General features: G+C 44.5%; 2 protein-coding genes across 3 annotated transcripts; one reads left to right on the top strand and one right to left on the bottom strand.

The window, feature by feature from the left end:
• Positions 1-10259: 10259 nt before the first annotated feature.
• RPL7L1 (ribosomal protein L7 like 1) lies at positions 10260-16440 on the top strand. Of its 2 annotated transcripts, none has more exons than XM_028743286.2 (7): positions 10260-10379; positions 10720-10828; positions 11901-12064; positions 12931-13068; positions 14233-14342; positions 14477-14691; positions 15853-16440. In XM_028743286.2, exons 1-6 carry the CDS (start codon positions 10366-10368, stop codon positions 14683-14685), a joined length of 744 nt encoding a protein of 247 aa, XP_028599119.2. In that variant the 5' UTR covers positions 10260-10365; the 3' UTR covers positions 14686-14691; positions 15853-16440. The 2 variants fall into 2 exon arrangements, with proteins under 2 accessions (XP_028599119.2, XP_077790122.1); XM_077933996.1 differs by lacking the exon at positions 10260-10379 and adding an exon at positions 10449-10581.
• Positions 16441-17214: 774 nt separating this feature from the next.
• MAD2L1 (mitotic arrest deficient 2 like 1) lies at positions 17215-23885 on the bottom strand. Its single transcript, XM_028743287.2, has 5 exons — positions 23703-23885; positions 22048-22194; positions 19867-19987; positions 18897-19000; positions 17215-17741 (listed from the first exon to the last, which is right to left on the bottom strand). Exons 1-5 carry the CDS (start codon positions 23773-23775, stop codon positions 17569-17571), a joined length of 618 nt encoding a protein of 205 aa, XP_028599120.1. The 5' UTR covers positions 23776-23885; the 3' UTR covers positions 17215-17568.
• Between the last annotated feature and the right edge of the window lie 52 nt (positions 23886-23937).

Here is a 23937-nt window from a genome sequence, read left to right on the forward strand (position 1 = left end):
CAGATATTATTGCCTGTTTAGCTCTCCTGTGAGAATCAATACCTAAACTCTTGTCCCACAAAACAAAGGATATGAGATTACTTGCACAACATGGAAGAATAACTTAAGATGAAGGAAACACTACAGACTGAAACTATTAATTTTCATAACATAGTGTGATGGGATGATGAGCAGCTTGTGCGTAAAATCCTAGTCCCTCAGAGTTTGGCCAAGTCCGCAAACCTCTGCCTACGATGGAGCCCCTCAAGCATCGCTCCGTTAGTCGCTAGCAGAATCCGAAAGTGGGCGCTTACGGAATCTCTTCCAGCATAAAAGCTCCTTAACGGAAACACGTCTTCTGGACTCTCGGCGTGACAGTTTCCGGCGAGGAATGGGTGTCCCTATAGGAGGTCTTGAAACCTCCCCACTGTTTTCGCTGGAAGTGTCTCTGAGCCATCCCTCCGACTCACTTTCCCTCGGAGCTCCCTCTCTCCCCCTGCTGGTTCCCTCTCCAGCTGCTGAGTCTCTCTCAACCTCAGCGAGCCCTTTCACCTCCTGTCCTTCCGATGGCAGTTCCCTGACATCCACCTCCCCTCCAGGGCCCCCTTCACCCCCTCCCGTCCCCTCCTCTATGGGCGGTGAGGAAGCAAAACCCCTGAAAGAACCTCCCTCATCTTCCGAAGTCTCGAACACTTCCCTCCACCGGTTGCGGTTCCTGGTCTCCCAGTACTCCTCGTCATCGGAGTCAATTTCTTCTTCCAACTCCGATTCCGGGAATCCTTCCAGTTCCCCCTCCTCGTCGGTGGTACCGAAGTACTCCCTCCTGAACCTTGCTACAGGCTGAGGTTTCCTCGGGAACCTTTGGTGGAACGTTTCTATTAAGACCTCGTCATTGACCTCCTCTGCAGTTACCCAGGTGTTTTCTGACTCCGGTTCCCCTTCCCACGCTACCAAATACTCCACCTGATTTCCCTTCCACCTGGAATCGATGATTTCCGCTACATGGCTGCTGCGTTCCCTTTCTTCCAAGGCTGGTCCCCTGGTGGACTCCCCTTCATGTCGCCCCCTATACGGTGACAGTAAAGACCTATGGAATACTGGGTGCAATTTCATGTGGTTGGGTAACCGGAGTTTGAAAGCCACTGGGTTGACCTGCTGAATGACCTCAAAGGGTCCCAATCTTTTGGGTCTCAATTTCTTACAACCCCCTTTGAACGGCAACCCTTGGGTTGACAGCCACACCTGATCCCCCACCCTTATGGTTTCACCTTCCCTTCTGTTCTTGTCTGCCTGCCTCTTATATTCTTCTTTGGCCCTTTCTAAGTTGAGCGGGAGCTGACGATGGATCGCTTCCATCTCTTCTACAAAATGTTCGGCCGCCGGGACGCTCCATTTCTCCCCTCCTCCCCCTGGAAATACCCTGGGGTGACACCCATAATTAGCCAAAAAGGGGCTCATCCCTGTAGACACATTCTCCGCATTATTGTAGGCAAATTCTGCCAGCGCCAACTTTTCGACCCAATCGTTCTCTCTGTCATTGACATAACACCTCAGGTATTGTTGGAGGATACCGATTGCTCTTTCCGCCTGCCCGTTGGTTTCAGGGTGCCGGGCAGTCGAAAAATTGACCTCCACGTGCAGTAAGCTCATGAGCTTCCTCCAGAACCTGGACGTAAATTGTTTGCCTCTGTTGGAGACCACCCTCAATGCAACCTAAAAATGTGTTCTACAAACAATTTCGCTGTCTCTTCCGCTGTGACTGCATGTGAGCATGCCACAAAGTGGCACATCTTTGTTAACAGGTCTACTACTACCATGATGGCTGTTTTCCCCTTGGACTTCGGCAGATCCGTCATAAAATCTATCGATACCGCCTCCCATGGCCGTTCTGGTGTGGGTAATGGTTCTAATAACCCTGCCGGCGCCCGCCTTTCCCCTTTGGCTCGCTGGCATTGGTCACACCCTCTTACATACTCCCTTACATCTTCCCTCACCTTGGGCCACCAAAATTCCCTGGTAACCAACCACATGGTCTTGTGTTGCCCAAAATGCCCCGCTGTGGGGCTGTCGTGCAACTGCTTGAGTACTCTCCCCCTCAATTCTCCTTCGGGTATATACAGTGCCCCTTTGTAATACAATGCCCCATTTCTTTCCTCAAAGCCTCCGGGGCTCTCTCCCTCCCCCCTGAGACCTCTGAGCTTATCCTGGGCGTATTCATCATTCTCTGTTTCCTCCACCAGTTCTCTTTGCCCCACCAGTGCCGCCCCACACACCCAGCGGTCCTCTGGGATGACATGTCTCTCTTCGGTTGCCCCCTCCCCCTCCAAATACTCAGGTTTACGTGAGAGGGCGTCCGCCCTGACGTTTTCTGGGCCTGGCACGTAACAAATTTCAAAGTGGAATTTGGAGAACTCCTGGGCCCATCTCACTTGACGTTGGTTGAGCACTCGTGCTGTTCTCCAATACTCTAAATTCTTGTGGTCTGTGCACACTTGCACCTTATGTTGTGCACCAATTAGTAAATGCCTCCATCTCCGGAAGGCTTCGTGAATGGCGAGTAGTTCTCGGTCATACACCGTGTAGTTCCTCTCGGATTTATTCAGCTTCCGCGAGAAGAAGGCACACGGTCTCCATTCCGACTTACTCTCCCCCGGTTGTAGAAGCACCGCCCCAACCGCCCGGTCTGATGCATCGGTTTCCACTCTCATAGGTTTTTGTAAATCCACATGCAGGAGTTGTTCTTCCGAAGCGAACGCCCTTTTCAGTTCTTCAAATGCTCGCTCCGCCTCCGCCGTCCAAACAAATTTCTTCTTGCTGCTGAGACAGTCCATGATGGGCGCCGTCAAGTGGGCAAAGTTCTTGATGAACTTCCGATAAAAGTTTCCAAACCCTAGGAATCTTTGCACATCCTTCTTCGTTTTCGGTGTTTTCCATTCCAGTACCGCTTGGACCTTGCCTGGATCCATGGCCAATCCCTTGTCTGACAACCGGTACCCCAGGAATTCCACCTCCTTGGTGTGAAACTGACACTTCTCCAGTTTCACCCACAGCTGGTTAGCTTGCAGCTTGCCCAACACTTCTCGGATGTCCCTCACATGCTGCTCCTCATTCTCTGAATATACCAACACGTCGTCTAAGAAGGCTACACAATTCTTGTAGAGCAAAGGTCCCAGCACGTGGTTCATAAAAGCTTGAAAACACGCCGAGCCTGCTTGTAGACCGAAGGGCATAACGAGATATTCAAAGGCCCCCAAAGGGGTGAACATGGTGGTTTTCCATTCATCCCCCTTCCTTATTCGTATCAGGTTGTACACCCCCCGCAGGTCCAGTTTTGTAAAAATCTTTCCCTTCCTCACCCTAGTTAAAATGTCATCAATTTGGGGCATAGGGAAAGCCAGAGGTTCCGACACTGCATTCAGGGCCCTAAAGTCCACTACAAGCCTCGGCTTATCTGTGTTTTTTTTTTGTCCACAAAAAACACTGGGCTGCCCCCCACTGCTCGGGACTCTCTGATGAAACCTCGCTCCAGATTTTTGTCGATGAACCCCCTTAACTCCTGCATCTTCCTGTCTGACATAGCGTACAGCTTGCCCACTGGGAGTTGTGCCCCTGGGAGTAGATTGATTTGACAGTCAAAGGGTCTATGCGGCGGCAGTTTGTCTGCTTCCCTTTCGCTGAATACGTTGCTCAGATCGGCGTATTGTGGGGGCACCTTCCCTTTGTCTGCTAGGGTGACTCTGGCCCCAGCCGGAGCCTTCCCCTCTTTGCAGTGTTCTAGGCAATGCGCTGACCCAAAGGAGACCACTCTCTGATGCCAGCCCACCAGCGGATCGTGTAGCGCCAGCCAGCTCATCCCCAAAATAATGGGAGCCCCTCCCAAGGTAGCCACATTGAACGCTATCCGTTCGGTGTGCCTTGCCACTCTCATTATCATTGGAACCGTTTGTTGGCTGACTTCTCCTCCTAGTAGCTCCTGCCCATCGATCGTGGTCACCTGCAAGGGGTTGCTTAAAGGGACAGTCTGTATCTGGTGCTCAGCTGCAAACTCCTTACTCATGAAATTACAGGAGCTGCCTGAGTCCAATAGCGCCTTTATCTTTAGTGGGTGCCCGTTTGGCAGCTCTAGCAACACTTCTATCACTAGGGCTGGTCTTGGAGGTTCCGGCATGGGCACTTTCACTGCTCTTTGGCCTGGCTGCTGTGCCCCGACGGTGGCAGCCAGGCGTTGGCTTTTACTTGCTCCTTGCCTTCCTCCTCCTCCCCCCCAACAGCTCCCGCCATCCCTTGCCATTCCTTTCTTTGTGGACAGACTCTGGCAAAGTGACCTGGCTGTTGGCAGAGATAACATTTCTTGGCGCTCTTCCCCTCCTTCTTCCGCCCTTCACTGGGATTTGAAACTGCGCGCGCGCGCGCTGTTCCAATTTCCATCGGCTCTGCCGGTGGGAAAGGTGGCTCAGGAATCTCTGGAATGCGGAAATCCCTCCAACGTTCCCCTTTCCCTTCCCGCTTTTCCAACGCTCTCGCCTCCTGGCGTGCTCCTATGGTCAGCGCGGATTTGGTCAGCTGGTCCATAGACTCCGCCCTGGGCGCCCGGGAAAGTTCATCTTTCACCGCTGAAGAAAGACCTTCTTCGAAAAGCATTTGAATGGGTTCAGCTGATAGATCCCACCCCAATTTATGGATCAACATGGTAAACTCAGTCCAGTACTCACGGACAGATCGGCTTCCCTGTTTGCAAGCCATTAACTGTCTGCGCACCACTCCCTGCTCAATGTCGCTGGAAAACATCAGGTCCATGGCGCGAAAAAACTTTCTCGTGTCCTTTAGGATCTCATTATTCACTGCCATCAGGGGCCTAACCCAGTCTTTCGCCCCCGATTCGAGATGGCCAATCACAAAAGCCACTCGCGACTCCTCGTCGGGAAAGTCATCAAACTGCAGATTGAGAGCATATTGCATCTCTGTCCTAAAGGCGTGGTAGTTCCTGGGATCCCCCCCAAACTTCTGCACCAATCCTGGCACCTTTCTTGCGAGCGGGGTGGTTTTTCCCTTTTCTGCATCCTGAGCCCTCCTCTCCTCGAGCCTCGCCGTCTGCAGCGCTAGCTGGACCTCCAACACCCTGTACCTTTCTTCCAGGCTTGGACCTGCTCCAGCTCCTCCTGCGTCTCCGGTTTCGGCTGGGTTGCTCATGATGCCTCTCCTTGCACAAACTGCTTTCAGAGTCTTTAGGATTGCTGTGATGGGATGATGAGCAGCTTGTGCGTAAAATCCTAGTCCCTCAGAGTTTGGCCAAGTCCGCAAACCTCTGCCTACGGCGGAGCCTCTCAAGCATGGCTCCGTTAGTCGCTAGCAGAATCCGAAAGTGGGCGCTTACGGAATCTCTTCCAGCATAAAAGCTCCTTAACGGAAACACGTCTTCTGGACTCTCGGCGCGACAGTTTCCGGCGAGGAATGGGTGTCCCTATAGGAGGTCTTGAAACCTCCCCACTGTTTTCGCTGGAAGTGTCTCTGAGCCATCCCTCCGACTCACTTTCCCTCGGAGCTCCCTCTCTCCCCCTGCTGGTTCCCTCTCCAGCTGCTGAGTCTCTCTCAACCTCAGCGAGCCCTTTCACCTCCTGTCCTTCCGATGGCAGTTCCCTGACACATAGCACATGTATTGTTGCCAAAAAATATTGCTCAATGAATATCACAGATTTGTTGGAAGGAGCAGAAATATATACACAGCTGTGCAAATGACCCTGATACCTGCATTGACTATAACGTCAATATTTGTAATATAATATTTATATTATGATTACATGTCTCTAAGGATAAAGTTACTTTATGGCAGAGCTCTTACACCAGATATGTTTATACAAATTTACATCAATTAATCAAAGAGACCGGGAATATGTAATCAAATCAAATCCTACTTAAAGCAAAATTGTTAAGGTGAGAAATTCTCTCAGCTCCCAACAAAACCCCACAGTAGTTTGCTAACTGCTATCACTGCTCACCCTGCTTCAAAATTATCCAAGATGGGAGTTTTGAAGATGAATACTGCAGACATAACTAAAGCCATACTACCAACACAAGAGTTAAGTATATTTAAGTCAATTGATTTTAATGGACTTAAGCCATAGCTGTCAACTTACAGATTTGAAAATAAGGGACCAGCAGCCTTGAAAATAAGGGACCAGCAGCCAAAATAAGGGACCTTCAGCCTCACCTGTTCCAGGCACTCCAGTCTTCCTGTCTTCCTGCAGTCTGGTCAAACTCATGCTGGTAGCTTCGAGAACACTGTCCAACCAACTTTGTAACCAGAGGTTCAACTGAATAGAATCTGAATCACATGCACCACAAGGCCTATGCAGCCTCAACTTAAGATGGCTCCCCAGCCTGGCTTTGCACTGCAAAGTTTGCAGCAGCACGTGCAACAAAATGGCGTCCAGCATTCAAAAAACCGCTCAGCTTGCATTAACTAGCCACACACAAGGCATGCAAGCTCCACCCCCCAGTCGTTCTTAGACTTCTTATTGGGTGAGCAATGCAGCCAAGCAACACCGTTGGAGCCTCTCTCCTCCCTGGCTGGCAGGGCGGGAGGGAGAGGAGCTGCTTCCTTTGAAATTTAAGGGACATCATTTAAGGGACATTTAAGGGACATCCATCAATAAGGGACAGCAGCGGGACATGGCGCTGGAATAAGGGACTGTCCCTTCAAATAAGGGACACTTGACAGCTATGACTTAAGCATACTTAATTCTACCATTTGATTACAGTATATTTTATGAGACTTACTGCACAAGCATTTAATCTCATCGCATGAGGCTATTATGATCACATTTATGGAGATCCAAATTTTCCTTAGTTACATATACTGTGAGAGGAGACATTGCAGAGAGCAACTGGATTTAATTTGCACCTGCAAAGTGAGATATTGAACTTCATTAACATTTTGGGGTAGAAACAATGCTTGGCAAACACATCTCTAAGTGTTAAGAAAATAAAGGTGGAACACCAGCAAGTCAACCTTTCTTAAAGCTAATTTAAAAGGTGTGGCCATGATTAAAATACATTCCTAGGAAGAAGCTTATAGCACAAGCAAGAGAGATCTAACCATTATCAGTGCTTAATGCTCCCAGCAGTTACCATAATGAGATGGGGATAATTTTTTAATTTTTTTGGTCATTTGTTAAGTCACTGGGATGACTTGCAGATGTTTCAATAGAAAATCCACTGGTTATGACAAAGTTCGCCCAGTTATATGTTCATGTTCATAATTCCTTGTTTTTTTAAAAAAAAGTTTGACACAGTTCAAGCTCTCCATAATATTGTCGTGTACAGGATTCTGATTGCTCTTGCATTGCATCAAGGATCTTGTGGTTTTAAAGTTCAGTTGCCTATTTGGAATGATGCTGCACTGCATCACAGCTTTTCTGTTGTTGTTTTTTTTAAAAAAAAATATTTTATTAAGTTTTCTTTCAAATAGTCAGAAATTTACAGAATAAAAGGTATAGAATGAATATAAGAAAAAGAAGAAAAGAAAATACATAGAAACCAACTTTCAAAGATACTTTAACCGTTCCAACCGGACTTCCCCACATCTTCCAAGTCCTGCGTTCTTTGCAATCAAAACATCAGCAATTTGTTACCTTATTTCATGTCTTACTGTATCTTTCAAATACTATGTTTCTAAATTCAAAATACTGTATCTCCATTGTTTATACTTTAAAAATAAACATAGTATGATTATTTCATGTTGTCCACCTCATTTTTCTTGTGACTTAATTTCCAATTCAACTATTCAAGTTGCTGAAGCAAAAGTTTCCTAGTTGTGCACATTCTTAACATTCATACAACTTATAATGTTTTTGCAAATAGTCCTTAATTTTTTTCCAGTCCTCCTCCATTATTTCCTCTCCCAAATCTCGGATTCTGCCAGTCATTTCAGCCAATTCCATATAGTCCATCAACTGCGTCTGCCATTCTTCCAGCGTGGGTAAATCTGGTGTCTTCCAGTGCTTTGCGATGAGAATTCTTGCTGCTGTAGTAGCATACATAAACAAAATTCTATCCTTCTTTAACACTTTCTGGTCTACCATGCCCAGGAGGAAGGCCTCTGGTTTCTTAGGGAAGGTATACCTAAATACCTTTTTTAGCTCATTGTAGATCATTTCCCAGAAGGCCTTCACTTTTGGGCAGGTCCACCAGAGGTGAAAGAATGTCCCTTCAGCCTCCTTACATTTCCAGCATTTATTGTCAGACAGGTGATATATCTTAGCATCACAGCTTTTCTGCCCATAAAGCTGCATCAGCAATGAATCATTATCACATTTGTTTATTTGGCTGTGATATAAGAAGAGTTATTATGAGATTACATAATGTGGTCTAACATAATAGGATAAAAATATCTTTTAGCCAGTATGAATATGTGAGAGCACCAGTCTGGTCCACTGCATGTAGTTGGCTTGTTGTCCTAGCCTTCACCATGGCCAGCCATCCAGCAGTCCATCAATCTACAGAAAACACATACTAGATCTTAAATATGTACACTATATTTGGATTAGTATCCCTATGAGAATGATGCATTGCTCCACCTGTCCCAGTTGGAAATGGGGTTTAGGGGATTCCACAGAAAAAACAGTCTCCTTGGCCACGATTTCCGACACTTAAGAGGGTCTACCAAGATCCTCCCTCTATTAATCTTGATACCTGAAAAACTGTGTATGTAAAGTGCTTTTTTAAAAAAGTGCTATCTGAACACTTGGGATCGTTCTATATAATTGGCAAACATTTTTCATTATAATAGTTATTAATTTCCCACCCTTCACCCTTAAGATCCCATTAAATGTAAAGGGACCCCCGACCATTAGGTCCAGTCGTGGCCGACTCTGGGGTTGCGGCGCTCATCTCGCTTTATTGGCCGAGGGAGCCAGCGTACAGCTTCCAGATCATGTGGCCAGCATGACTAAGTGGCTTTTGGCAAAGCAGAGCAGCGCACAGAAATGTTGTTTACCTTCCCGCTGGAGCAGTACCTATTTATCTACTTGCACTTTGACATGGTTTCAAACTGCTAGGTTGGCAGGAGCAGGGACCAAGAATCGGGAGCTCACCCCGTTGCGGGGATTCGAACCGCCGACCTTCTGATCGGCTAGTCCTAGGCTCTGTGGTTTAACCCACAGCGCCACCCGCATCCCTCTCAAGATCCCATCACACACACACACACACAAAACGACCGTCAATCAATAAACATAGCTATCAACCTTCCCTTTTTTGTGTGGGAAATTCCCTTATTCCAGCACCGTTTCCCACTGCTATCCAGGAGACTGTCCCCAGGACAGGTGAGGCTCCTGATCCCTTATTTTCGAGGCTGCTGATGCCTTATTTTCAAATCTGAAAGTTGACAGCTATGTCAATAAAAATAAATTGGGCCTCAAGTGTGAGAATAATCACCACTCCTGTTTTCTCCAATGAAATGAGATATTCCACTTCCAAGTCCAATAACTTGATTTCCTAGAATGCTGCCCTGGCAGGAGCCACTCCACAATTTTCAAATCACAATTTGGGCGCCACAGCATTGAACTCTTCTCTCCGACTCACCTCTCTCCCTCCCTGGGATGTTGCCTGGTGTATGACCATGAGGAGGACAGCTCCCCATTTTAATAACCCCAGTTGCCCGCAACTGGGAGAGTTGAGAATGGACATCCGTGGAAAAGGCTCTCGTTTTACAAGCCCCCTTCTCCGCTGCCGCAAAGACAGCAGCAAAACTCAGGAATTTTCTTTATTCTTATAATTCAGCTCTTCTTTCGTGTAAACAGTAGTGGGGAGCTTTTTTCGGGTGGGGGGGGTATTTTTTAACATGCATAAACGGAACATATCCATACTAGACTACATTACAAGGCTGTTGTAACCCATGTGTCATTCACCGCCCCTCGCCCCACTCTCACAAGGCATCAGCATGAACATTTAAAAAGGGGTTTAAAACTGAAGATCGTTTTTTCAACACGAAATGTGACACGAAGGGGAGGGAGCTGCATTTTCCACTGGTTTTTTTCTTCTTCTGAGCGCTGCTGCTTTATGACAGCTACCCTAAAACCCTGGAATTCTCCGCGTATTTCCTTTTATGGGCAGCTCTCACTGCTCTCCCCAGGATGGAACCTATTTTTAAAAATGAACCCGGAAGTTCGCACAATGAGATGGGTTACTGAATTTTCTTAGCTCTATAACGGTAGGGTTACCGTATATCTCTTGAGGACGAGAACCATAGAGATAGACGCTAGAGCGGATTAAACCATGCCATTTAAGGGCAGCGCCTCGACGCGCCTGTGCGTGAGATGCGAAACGCTTCCTTCCGGAAGGGGTACGCATGCGTAGTGGATCGAAACGGGACACAGGTGGCGAGGAAACATGGCGGAGCCTGAGTGAGTTTTCGAGGGGGAAGAAGTAGACCGGGGGAGAATCCGTGTCCATCCTCGGGGAGGGCTTGGGCTTCTGCTTTGTTTGTTGGATGGAGGCATAGTCAGAGGCCTGCAAGAACAATAGATACGGGTCACAGTGTTTTGTACTGGATCGGTGGAGGGAGATCGTACGATATGGAAAACGACTGCTTCTAGGATTCTGTGTGTATGTTTACTAGAACGAATTAAGTCCTTGCATAGGACCCATTTGTGCAATGCATTGTGTATATGAATGTGTGAAAATCGCTTTCCATTAGATCTGTTTTTGTGTTCTGTCTGACCCGTTCAAACTCTTGTGTTTTAGACCACCAAAGAAGATTCCCCGGGTGCCAGAAAATCTACTGAAAAAAAGAAAGGCATATCAAGCAATCAAAGCCACCCAAGCAAAGCAGGCGCTGTTGGACAAAAGAAAGGTAGGGGAGGCATATTGTAGGTCAGGACATTGTACGCTCACCTGATCAGCTCAGGCAGGAATTCCCTTGATCAGGCCAGCTGTAATAAATGTTAGAGAAATGATGCATGTAATGTAAAATCAGGTTTCAGTTAAAATCCTTGGGAAAAGAGAAGTGGTAGAAATCAAGGGTGTATATCTTTTTGCTTTAGAAGGATGTAGTCTTGCTTGGATTTGTAGGAAACATTATCACCCTTTTCACCTCTCCAGTATTGTAAAAATAGGTACTCCCTCACAACGTATTCTTAGAATGGCTTTTTCTGTCCATCCTTTATCAAACCTTTTTCTTGAAGTTCCTCTGTATGACTGTAACCAAGACTTGCTTGAACCATTTGGTGACTGAATCAAACAAGGATGCTCTCTTTGATATAAAGTTCCAAATTCTATCACATCCCATCTACTTTTCCATGGTAACCCGCCTGCCCCAATTGTAGTTTAAGCTCCTTAAACTGAAATCCAGCCCTTTTTCTAAAAGGAAAAAGAAGTAACCACATAAGTATTTCAGTTCAGAGAGCAGAAATAAGGTTAGGTTAAATTAAGATAATCTGTTTCTGTACTGTTCCCAACAAACTTTGTGGTTAAACATTGCCCTGTAACTTATTGTATTGATACGTATTTAAAATGCTCAGTTTTTCAATAAATTATTTGACCTTTACATTATCAGTCACTCAGGTGTGCTTGCTCCCATATTCTTATGCTGTCATCCAGGAAGGGAGTAAGTGTTTTTTCCAGTTATAACAGTAGGCCACGTGTTAGCCAGGTATATTATGTGTTTTGCTACTGCTAATAAAACACATTATGGATAGATGTATTGGAAGTTCATATCCTGTTATTACTTTATTTCATTTATAACAGTTTCCCTGCATTTTAGGGCATAACCCCAGCAGTACAAAAGCTGGCATGTCATTGTACTGAACATTTTGTACTGGAAAAACATGCTGAGCATGTTGACCATTATGTACTAAATTGAGTAGCATGCAGATAGTGACTTAAAATAAAGGCATGTCTTCTAAAAATTAATTTCCTTATTGTAGCATCAGAAAGGAAAACAAATCAGATTCAAACGTCTTGAGACATTTTTGCGGGATTCTCATCGGAAACACAGAGATGATGTCCGTCTGAGGCGCATGGAACATAAGCCCCGGCTGCTGCTAATGCCTGAGGGACACAAACTGGCTTTCGCAGTACGGATTGCAGAGTAAGCATCTGTTTGTCATCTGTAACTTAGTTTTACAGCAATCTGCTGGTTTTCACTGCTTTGCTCATTCTACTTTTCCAATTTGTGCAGATTATGTGGATTTATTTTTTTAAAAAAAAAAATAGTTACCATCCATGGACACGTTTGCCAAACAGTGAATTTGTGGTATTGATGAATTATGACAGAACAAAAAACCTTCTTGAACTGAACACTGAATAAAAGCAGTAAGAGCAAACCTTGGCTTCCTGCTTTGGGTTTGTTTGCGTGAAGCAAACCATGAGCATTGGTTTGGACATTGTGCTAAGCCCAAGGGTAGGGGATTTGATCCAACGATGTGACGGGTTCCTGATGTCCCCCCTCCCACACCCATAGTGCACTTCAAAATGTAGGCGGGGCACCCATCGGATGTCATTATGACACTAGGTGAAGCTTTTTCCTTTACAGAATGGCTTGATTTCAAAGGACCTTTGGAGAACAAAGCACTTCTTGCTTTGTTAATTGGGGCCTGCACTTACTGTCAAATCCGGTTTGCAGAGAAACAGGCCACTTATGGTCCCTTTACAGTTATGATTTTACCCACTCCACAACTGATGGCAAAGGAGTAGCTCTGGCTAGAGAAAAACAGCCTTGTGGGCCAAATGTGACCTGTGGGCTGGAGGTTCCCTATGCCTCCGCTAAGCCCAGGGCTCATAGTTTGTTGCTTCCTGCTGAAGGGAGAAATGAAACATCGGGCTGTAGCTTTAGGACACAACTTTCAAGAAAATGTAAAAAGGTGATTGTTGATGCATATCTATATTTGTTTCTGCTTACTATGGAGCTTTCTGTCCAAGGGGAGAATTTGGCTGATTTCTTCTACTTTGCTTTAGAATTAAAGGTGTGAGCCTACGCGTGCGGCATGTCATACAAAGGCTACGGTTGAGAAAGATCTACAGTGGCACGTTTGTTAAATTGTCGCCAACATCTCTGAAAATGCTGCGAACTGTGGAGCCTTATGTGGCATGGGGGTTAGTACAACTTTTATTTTTGTGTGTGGGAGGGATGGTTAAAGGCAATGAAATGAATATGAAAGGCATCATAACTTTGAAAAAGTGAAGTAGATTTCTTTTTTGCATGCTAATACTGGCATGTCAGGAAAGATGAACTGGCAAGTACAAAACTGCTCTCAATCTATTTTTCTGTGATCTTTTTGAAGATGGGGATGGGATCTGTGTGTGTGTGTGTGTGTGTGTGTGTGTGTGTGTGTTTGTGTGTGTGTGTGTTACTGCTGCCTTTGGAAATGGTACAGTCATCCAGGACCTATTAGCCTGACTTGAAATATAGCTATATATACATTTAATATATTTAGTGTGGGTCCTTTTTATCTGTTGACATCAATAGACGTTTTGCATGAAGGTGGGTTAACAGCATAATATACATTTGTGCAGGGGGTTAATCATGTGACACAGGTTGGGCTCAGATCAGGCGGCGTTTGCAGTCTGCTTCAAAGAAGATTTTGTGCATTTGTCTTCTGAAAACAATTTAGGCATGAATCTGCTGCAATAATCCGCTTCGTAACTGAACTATAAAATAGGCTGTTAATACAGTAACAAAACTTTGATTATAAAAATACATGCCACAATGCATTCTGTCTTGGAGCAGTAGCTTGCACAAATCTTGACTAGTTCTATACCTTGTGTCCCATTGAGAAGAGGTATGTTCTAAGGATGGTGGAGTATTAAAAAAACAAGTTAAGTAGGAAACTTATACATAAAGGTAAAGGTACCCCTGCCCGTACGGGCCAGTCTTGACAGACTCTAGGGTTGTGCGCCCATCTCATTCAAGAGGCCGGGGGCCAGCGCTGTCCGGAGACACTTCCGGGTCACGTGGCCAGCGTGACATTGCTGCTCTGGCGAGCCAGAGCCGCACACGGAAACGCCGTTTACCTTCCCGCTAGTAAGCGGTCCCTATTTATCTACTTGCCCCCAAGAGTGCTTTCGAACTGCTAGGTTGGCAGGCGCTGGGACCGAAGAACAGGAGCGCACCCCGCCGCTTATACATACTGTGCTGTGTTGTGGCCATTCTCTGGGAGCTAAATAGCAGTTACTTACCAAATAAGTTGCCATTTTGGAAGGATCTTGCAGTTTTTGAAAAATTATCCAGCAGCATCACCACTAATTTTGTTTACACAGTTATCCGAACCTGAAATCAATTCGAGAGCTGATCCTGAAACGAGGCCATGCAAAGGTCAATAAGAAAAAGCTTGCTTTGACAGACAACATTCTGATAGAGGAGCATTTGGGTAAGAGATTTAATGTAGGGGAGGACACTAAGCTTTGGGGCAGCATGTGCTTTATTGTGATTTAGGAAAAGGGTAGTGAAACGACCAAAGAAATTGGATGCTACTGTGTTTCTAAAATCATTTCTCCCTCTTAGGAAACTCTGGTATTATTTGTTTGGAAGATCTTATTCATGAAATTTACTCAGCTGGGAAACATTTTCATGAAGTCAACAAGTTCTTGTGGCCATTCCACCTGTCAGTAGCTCGCCACGCCGCCCGCAATAAAGCGGGGTTCCACAAAGAGATTGGCGATACTGGATTTCGAGGTAGTGGAATCAACAAACTCATTCGTCATTTGAACTAGGCTCAGGTGGGTGCTCTCAACACCAGCTTTTATGGATTTCAATTACTGCTTAGTTATATGTTAAAAATGGTCTTCAGAAAAGTGGACCGCATCTCAAATTATTCATTCTGCTGTTGGATTGTGAAATTATAGGAAGATAAGGAAGCCAAAACCACCAAGTTTCAATCTCTGGGTATAAAACCAGAAGATGGGAGTGACCTGAAGTTTGACTCCTCAGCATCTTAAATTTGCAAGATTGGGTAGCAGAGATGGAAAATACTTTTTCTTGGACCTCCTGTAGAGTAGATGGTACAGAGATGGATGAGCTGGTGGTCAGGGCCAGAATGAGACAAGTTTGTGTGACTTCATATTCAGTTGTCCTCATGTTTGGCAGCTTCTGGTAGATTCCAGTAAGTTGTATTCAAAAAACAGAGCAGGGCTAAAAGTTTACTCTGCAGTGGATCATACTTTATAAAAATCCACATGGTTTGTGTATATTATGTCATATGCTTCAGAGAAAGGTGGAGAAAATTCCCGTCAGTAGTAATAGTAGTTTAGGTTCTTACATACTATGAAAGCATAACTAACTGGCAATTCATAACCCCAATTCAATTAAAGAGCAGTTAATTCGGTCAGCAGTTCGAATCCCCGCGGCGGGGTGCGCTCCCGTTGCTTGGTCCCAGCGCCTGCCAACCTAGCAGTTCGAAAGCACCCCCGGGTGCAAGTAGATAAATAGGGACCGCTTTCTAGCGGGAAGGTAAACGGCGTTTCTGTGTGCTGCTCTGGCTCGCCAGAGCAGCGATGTCACACTGGCCACGTGACCCGGAAGTGTCTCCGGACAGCGCTGGCCCCTGGCCTCTTGAGTGAGATGGGCGCACAACCCTAGAGTCTGTCAAGACTGGCCCATACGTGCAGGGGTACCTTTACCTTTACCTTAATTCGAAGCAGCATCTTAAGTTCTCAGTGTTTTGAGGTGGGTTTTTTAAACTGTTCAGGATTCCATCTCCAGTTACACTGCATGTTTGTGTGCTAGACAGTAATGAGTTTAACTCTCAACAGCAACTTCCTTGTATACTTTTTTTCCAGCTCAGTCATAAAAATAACATTTGCTCTCAATATTTTTCCAACAGCTTTCTTCAGTAGGCACTAAACATAATTATAGTGATTTCTTTTTACTTTTTCTAACAGGTTATGAACGTTATTAAGGATGTTCTGGAAGATATTTATTTGTACTCCATGATGTACATTGGCTCTTCAGAGACTCCTGAGACTGTTCCATTCTCTGTCTCACTGTGTGATGGTGAAACTACACTTCCATAGTTGAGTTGAGATCCAAGATGTGATTTAAATGTTATCCTGCACATAGAATAGAATGGAAAAAGAATGGAAGAACTCCTAAAATTCCGCTTACACAGCCCTCTGAAATTAATATATTGCTTACAAAGACAGCGGGGATGTTTTGAAACCCAGCAATGCTTTTTGCATGGAGTTTCATTATGCATTTTGAATACAAAAGTGGGAAAACTTGGCATTTTTAAGATGCACACTTGGGAGTAGGAAACCTAATATGATCTAAACCTGGTGATCATCTTTTGCAGGAATATCCTGAACATGTCAGGATCCTCTTCCCAGATTGCTGGAATTGGCTGGCAAGTAGTTGATGCCTTAAATTCTCCTGTCAAACCCTTTGGTCAGCCCATGTCTAAAATAGCCACTTTGAACGTAGTTCTCGAACTTCTTTTGTATGTAAAGTCTCGAATAAAAAGATTTATTAAATTTTTGCTTTGTGGGGCTTGCTTATATACCGGACAAATGCAAGAACTATTAGCTTTTGAAGCTTAAAAGCTATTGACTGAAAAGATGAGCAGGTGTTCCTGTTGGAAGTATTTGGAGCTGGCTTCTGAGAGAATTCCCCCTCTTCCCATTGATGGGCACATTTTCTTCAGGGTATTAAGGGTTACAGCAAAAGGTGAGCCATGCCCACCCCAGTTCATACACTTCTCACCATGTCAACTATCTCCCCTTCTCCACCCTCCTGCCATAAACTTGGAAAAAAGACTTTTTTTCATTAGCCATTAGTAGAGCTGCAGAGGGAAACATTAAGCTAGAGACAATTTGTCAGGATGGCAGTACAGTCGTACCTGGGTTGTCAAATCCCTTGAGAGACGAATGTTTTGGTTTCCGAATGCTGCAAACGTGGAAGTGAGTGTTCCGGTTTGCAAACATTCTTTGGAATGCGAATGTCTGATGCTGCTTCCGATTGAGTGCAGGAAGCTCTTGCAGCCAATCGGAAGCCACGCCTTCCGTTTTCGAAAGTCGAACAGATTCAGTTCAAGAACCAAGGTATGGCTGTGTATATATGGATGCCAATATTCTAGTGAAAATGCTCCACAGCAATTAAAATCAGTAGGAAAAACTTTCATTGTTGCCAATCCTAGGTGTCTTAAGCCTAACAGCTATGTGCAGGGCTGTGAGCCAGATCAAGCTGATGTTTCCAGTCCCTAAGGTCTTGTAATATTTTGCTAACTTTAGCCACAACCACAACAAAGACAAAATTAAGTAGTTTATTGGCAGTAGACTCACATTTAAGTAAATATAGGCAGTTATACAGGACACTTATGATACAAAGACCAGTTAAAGTTTTACTTTATTTTTTTACCCTACAAAATACAATTAAAAACATTCAGTCCACTCCTGTAATAACCAGAAAAGGAAAATTCAGTCGCATATCAAAGAACAGAATTTCAGCATTCATTCTTAGAAATATATCCACAGTATATTTAAGCTATGTACAAAGTATGTTTTCCCTGTTAGTTTTACTGGAACACAAATGATCTATGCAGAATGTAATTACTATTTGCTAAGAAGTTAAGAGGAAGCTTATGTACAGTCTTATTTGCAGAGTCAGGGGAAGCTGTCCTTTTTGTAGGCCACCATACTGTTGACTTTGTGTATTGTAGTTGTGAAGGAACGAAGACGAACTTCTTCAGAGTTAGCAATGAACTGTGGACCAGACTCTTCCCATTTTTCTGGAACAGCTAAGTCTTTGTCTGTGAAAATCAGCAGGTCAAATGCACCTGCAAGGAAAAACCCAGTGTTACTAGATTTATATTGCATGCCTATATTCTAAATTCATTTTTAAGGGTAGAATAAAATTGTATGCTTGTATTTAAAATTCAAGCACATTCATACTTTTTTTTGTATTAATGCTGCAATAATACATTAATTGAACCAAATTAGGACTGGATCATTCATTCATATCCATCACTTGATGGCTAACTACAATATGTTGAAATTGGATTATTAGAACTGCAGTTTACTGAACGAGTGTTAACCAGATTTAGGGTCATTGTCATGCTACTAGTTTTAATGCCTCCAAACAATTTTACTGATGCAGCCCACTACACTTACAGCCTTCCTTCCTATGAAAGACCCCATCTACGGTATGTTATGTCAACTTAAAGTGAGGTTACAAGGAACCAGACAGAGGGCCTTCTCGGTAGTGGTGCCCGCCCTGTGGAACGCCCTCCCTTCAGATGTGAAGGAAATAAGCAGCTATCTTCTTTTTAAAAGACATCTGAAGGCAGCCCTGTTTAGGGAAGTTTTTAATATTTAATGCTGTATTGTTTTTAACACTTGATTGGAAGCCGCCCAGAGTGGCTGGGGAAACTCAACCAGATGGGTGGGGTATAAATAATAAAATTATTATTATTATTAATGTGAATCACTTTCATTGAACTTTTGACAGCATTTTCTGCAAACAGCAGCAGTCTGCTTGTTTGAATTGCTGTGAAGAGTAAGCGGGCGGGATGAGGGTGATAAACCTCTTCCCTTCCACCCTATAACTGTTCCTGCTATCCCACCCTATTTTCTTTCCAACAGGTGTTACACCTGATCTCAGAGCACCACTGAGAAAAGGCTGGGGAGAGCATGGGCAGGGAAAGGATACAGCACCATCCAGTTTGAAGACACTATTTTGCAGCTGTTCAGCCCACTCAGATTTTATAAAATAATATGGCATCTGAAAATTAACTCATTGTTCACCTTATGCCAGATAAATTGTTTACATCCCTTAAATGTTTGGCAATGCACTTCTTTACAGAAATTAGGTTGTATGTGAAAATGTATCAAGTTGCAGTACTCATTTCCTTGCTCTGTAGCCCATACTATGAATAAGCCCCCAAATAGATTTGCTGCATTCTGTCAAGAGCATCAAGTGACAAGATACTTACATGTTGTTTCTAGTAAAGGAAGGAAAGTTACTGTGGCTGTTATCTGTCTGATAACAGATTTTATTTCATCCTGTATAGCTTTCTGAGATTTCTCTCTCGGTGCACTAAAATAGCAATCAAAAGCTGTCATTAAACAAGTCTGACATCATAAATTAACAAAGCTATTAGTATTTTACATAGTAACTATCCACCTGGTCCAAATTATATGCCATGTTTGGTGTGGTTGCTTTGCAGGTTTCCATTGCCTGTGCCAGGGAGGCAGAAGCATTGGCTCACAGGCCAAGTTAGGCCTGGCAGACCCTAAACCTACTCCACATCTGATGTCCTATGCAACACCAGAGGTGGGACAGGAACAATTAGCAGCCTTACAGTTACACTTCTGGCAAGCCCACTTCAGGCAGGTATGTGCTAGGCTATAGAATTTTGGACTCTTTACTCCAAGCGCAGCCAATACCTGACTATAAATTGTGGCTTGGTGAATTCAGAGCAGTGATGAAAAGGAAAAGCTTACTTTGGGTCACTTGATGTCATGCAATTGACAGGACATACCCATCTGTCAGAATGGTCCACGAGGGTGGGGTAGGGTGGCGGAGGTCAGGAGCTGGTCTGCTCGTCAAATCTTTTTCCCTACTCCTGGCCTACATCTATAGCATTTTACTTGTGTGCATTTGCTGCTGACACCCTAGGCCTTAGAATGCAGTAGCTGACCACTTTGCAATGACAACCCTTGCTTTACTCATTTGCAAGCCATGTCTCCCCCTTTGGAAGTCCCCATTTTGAAGGAGGCAGCTACATATCTCTATATCCACAAGCATATCCATATCATCCATCTCTACAAGACAAGTTGTCACCACAATTTACCATATGCTTTTATGGACGTGGGGTGAGGGAAGAGCACATTTTGAATACAAAGCTGAATAAATGCCTACATTTTGCGTTGTTTGAAACAATGGTGTTTGAATGCACTTACCTTTCATCCTTTGCAGCTTTGTCACATTCAATGTCAAACTGCCACCTTTCCAGAACTTCACTGGTTTCTTTACTGGAGATCACCACTACTAGCCGCTGAACTAGGCATTCGTAGAGCCATTCTGGAAAAAAAACCAAGACAAAAAATAGCTTCCCAGAAGTCCCAGTGTTAGGTAAAGGTAAAGGTACCCCTGCCCATACGGGCCAGTCTTGACAGACTCTAGGGTTGTGCGCCCATCTCACTCAAGAGGCCGGGGGCCAGCGCTGTCCAAAGACACTTCCGGGTCACGTGGCCAGCGTGACAAGCTGCATCTGGCGAGCCAGCGCAGCACACGGAACACCGTTTACCTTCCCGCTAGTAAGCGGTCCCTATTTATCTACTTGCACCCGGGGGTGCTTTCGAACTGCTAGGTTGGCAGGGGCTGGGACCGAGCAGCGGGAGCGCACCCCGCCGCGGGGATTTGAACCGCCGACCTTTCGATCGGCAAGCCCTAGGCGCTGAGGCTTTTACCCACAGCGCCACCTGCGTCCCTGCGTAGAGCCATTCTGGGGAAAAAACCAAGAAGTCCCAGTGTTACACACCCTTAAAACATTTTAAACCACCTGAAATAAACACTACTACTGTCTTTCTGCAAACTATTAACCATACAGGCAACCTGCAGTTTATAGGATACACATGGTACACTTGATGTAGGAAGCCTGATGTGCAAGACTTATGCCAGAACTTCAACTAAATAAAAATTTCAAACAGTATTCCTATATAGTCAACCCTTGGCTCCCAAATGCCAAAAACCCGGAAGTAACTGCTCCGGTTTTCTCCATTGACTTTGCCCTTTGATCCTTGGTTGTCAAATGTTTTGGAAGTCGAAAGGTCTTCCGGAACAGATTACGTTCAACAACTGAGGTTTGACTGGACATAAATGAGGTGACTTAATTTTATACACGAGGAATGGCCAACTTCTGTATTCTTGGTAGTGGACCTGTTTTTCTAAATTGCTTGGGAGTCCACAGTATGTTTTGCCACACAAACATCTCCTTATATGGCTTCAGGCTTTACCAGTTGCTCCCATCTAGCAGTAGTGATTTCAGAGTTCTGGAACATATATGCAAGGTATATACAAATTACAAAGGTAATACAAATGTATTACCAACACCCATTATTGAGGTTGCTGCTAACTGCTCCCATCATGAAAAAGGACTCTAAGAATAAAGGAGTGTTTACCTTTGTACTATCTTCTGGAGACTGCAGAAACAGCACTTCACTGATGCAAAAGCCCAATAAAGATGAGTTTATCTACCTTTCCATTTCTTTAAAAAGGAAGTGTCTGCTCAGCTTCAACTGATTCTCCAATTATGTCCCTTCCTAAAGAACACAAATCTGGCCAATTGCTGCATCCAGGTTAGATTACTGAAAGGAGCTGCCCTTATAAGAGCATTTAGAAACTACAATCAGTGCAAAATTTGGTGGCCAGAATGCTTTCTGGTGCTCACTATTCAGATGTTACCAGTCTTATTCCATCAGCACTGCTTCTAGTTTGTTTCTAGGTCTAATTCAAGGTGCTGGCTATTACCTATAAAGTCCTGGTTTGAGGGCAGGGTATCTGCAGGGCCTCCTGCTCCCATATGAACCAGGACCTCAGTTGTAGTAATCAGTCACCTTTGGAAGGAATATAAATTTAATAAATGAACCACCAGAAGGCCTGTTCTGAGCTCCACAACCAAGGAGGGAATGTTTGGCCGTAAAAGCTAACACAGGTTTTTTCACTGGCAGGACCCCAGTTGTGGAACCCTCTCCTACGTAAGTCTAACTGAACCTATATTTGATGGTTTTTAGGCAGGCAGACAATACATTTTTCTTCTGTAAAGGTTAGTAATCCTGCTTTTCTGATGTCTGCCCTTTAAGTGATTGAATAGAAAAGAAACAAGAGGTGGCATAAGATTTTGCTGAGAGCACATAGGCACTGTCATCCAAAGAAAGATCTTGTATTAATCTACTTTGTGCAATTTTGACAACAATATTTTCTTTAAGGGAAACTGCTGAAAGTTTTAAAACTACGTTTTGGCCAATTTGTTGAGCTACTAGGGTCATTTTAAATTATTGTAAGTCTGAGGACAGGGACTGTGTTGTTTTCTTAATCTCTATGCAGTAATAAGAAAACTGTCAGGAAATAATAAAAAATACCTTTTAGCTGTCCCACCACATTGTTCAGATAATTTTTAAGTTCAGAGTCTGCAGTTACAAGCATAGTAAGTCCATATTTCTGAACACGTGTAAATGTTTCAGCAGGATAGATCCCACGCTGGTATAAGATACTGTTGATACCATATGCTAGAAGGGAAAAAATATTAAAGTGTTAACAATACAAGGACCATCACCTTACTTTTAAATTCCTTCAGTTGCTTCCAGCAGAAAGCATAGCATGTGCCCGTTTTTATAAGTGGCAATCTTCTCTGCAGGGCAGAGATAATGGCTCAAGGGGCAGAGTTCATGCCAGGTGCCAAAGCTATTGGCCGACAAAATTGGAATTAGCAGTCTATTATTTTATTCTGGCTACAAACCAGTAACACACATAGCATGCTTATTTTAAAGAGTCACCCTTTTTTCGACATACAGTTTAAAAGTTTAAAATGAAAGCAGATAAGGACTCTAATAATTGCACATGTGCTTTTATTTTGGTCAGGGAAACTTCTAATTTAATACTACAGTGGGTAGGTTAAAGCTACACTTGCCAAAAATCTTACATTGTTACCTTTAAAACGTAACTTCACATTGTTTATTTTTTAATGAAAGCAATCATCTTTAGACCTAAGTTTGTGTTGAAGGTTATTTGTACACCTCCAACTTTGTTTGCTATCTGTATCATAATTTTTCCTAACACCTAGAACTGAAATTGCACAGCTCATAGAATACTTGATTAAATGATATCAGGTGGACTTATGCAAAATGCGAAACAGGTAATGCTGCTCTCTCACAATACTTCAATTAGATGAAGTAACATGGCAAGCGTTTGTAAATCAATGTCTACAAGGGCTTATGGCTGAGGGATACTAACTTGAAGGGAAGCTTAAGCCAAACCACAAATGCTCATAACTGGCCCAAGAGTGGACAAATTGGAATAAGCATGCTTATTTTAAAGAGTTACCCTTTTTCCGATATAAAGTTTAAAATGAAAGCAGATAAGGACTCTAAGGAGGACAGGCAGTGCAATCCAGTGCTTTGGCCACAAAGCTGGGAAAACTCACCAGCGCGGTGCTACAGACATGTGTGTGACTATCAACATCTAAAACAACAAAGTCTTGTGGTACCTTATATTTATTACAGCTATAAGCTTCTGTGAACTACACAACCAAGGAGGTTGACAGCGCAATACTACAGGTTCCTGCTCAGAAGCACGTTCTTTTCAAGGGCGCTTACTCCCGGGCAAACGAGTGCAGGATTGCAGCCTGGAGCTCCTTACCTTGGAAAGCTACTCCACGCATAGCCATTAAGGTTTTTCTCTCTCTTTTATATTGCGATGCAAACTTTTGCTGGCACGCTGTGGGGCGCTATACCCTCAGCGACAGGATGTTTGTGTAAAGCAAATAAATCAACGTGGGGGAAAGTAAAGGAAAAGAGAAGAAAGGATGGCTGGCCTATGCTGCGTCCCGCTCCTTCCCCTCCAGCTCGGGCGCCATCATTCCCTCGCAGCAGCATCCCCTCCTCCCGATCCTAAGCGGGCGTCCCTACTCGGAAGTAAAGCCCCTTGGATTCAGCGGGGCTTACTCCAGAGTAAGCGGTTCCCCTAGGAGGAGCCCGCTCAACCCAGTCCCTCCTCTCTCCTTTCCCGGCTAACTCACAGAAAAACTCGGCGACGATCTCGGCGCTGCCCCGCAAGGTGATGCCCTGCTCCCGGCTCTGCTGCTTCGCCATTCGAAGAGGACGAGGCGACGGGGGTTGAGCTCGGACTCCGGACGATCTTCCCGCCACCTGATTCAAAATCCAGTTCCGCCTCCTTCGCGTCGCGCGAGAGTACAAGGCAACAGAGGGCGCACCCCCGTTGCGCGTGCGCAGCAGGAAAGGGGGTGGGGCCAA

This window comes from Podarcis muralis, chromosome 9, assembly GCF_964188315.1.
Source record: "Podarcis muralis chromosome 9, rPodMur119.hap1.1, whole genome shotgun sequence".
Taxonomy (NCBI): domain Eukaryota; kingdom Metazoa; phylum Chordata; class Lepidosauria; order Squamata; family Lacertidae; genus Podarcis; species Podarcis muralis.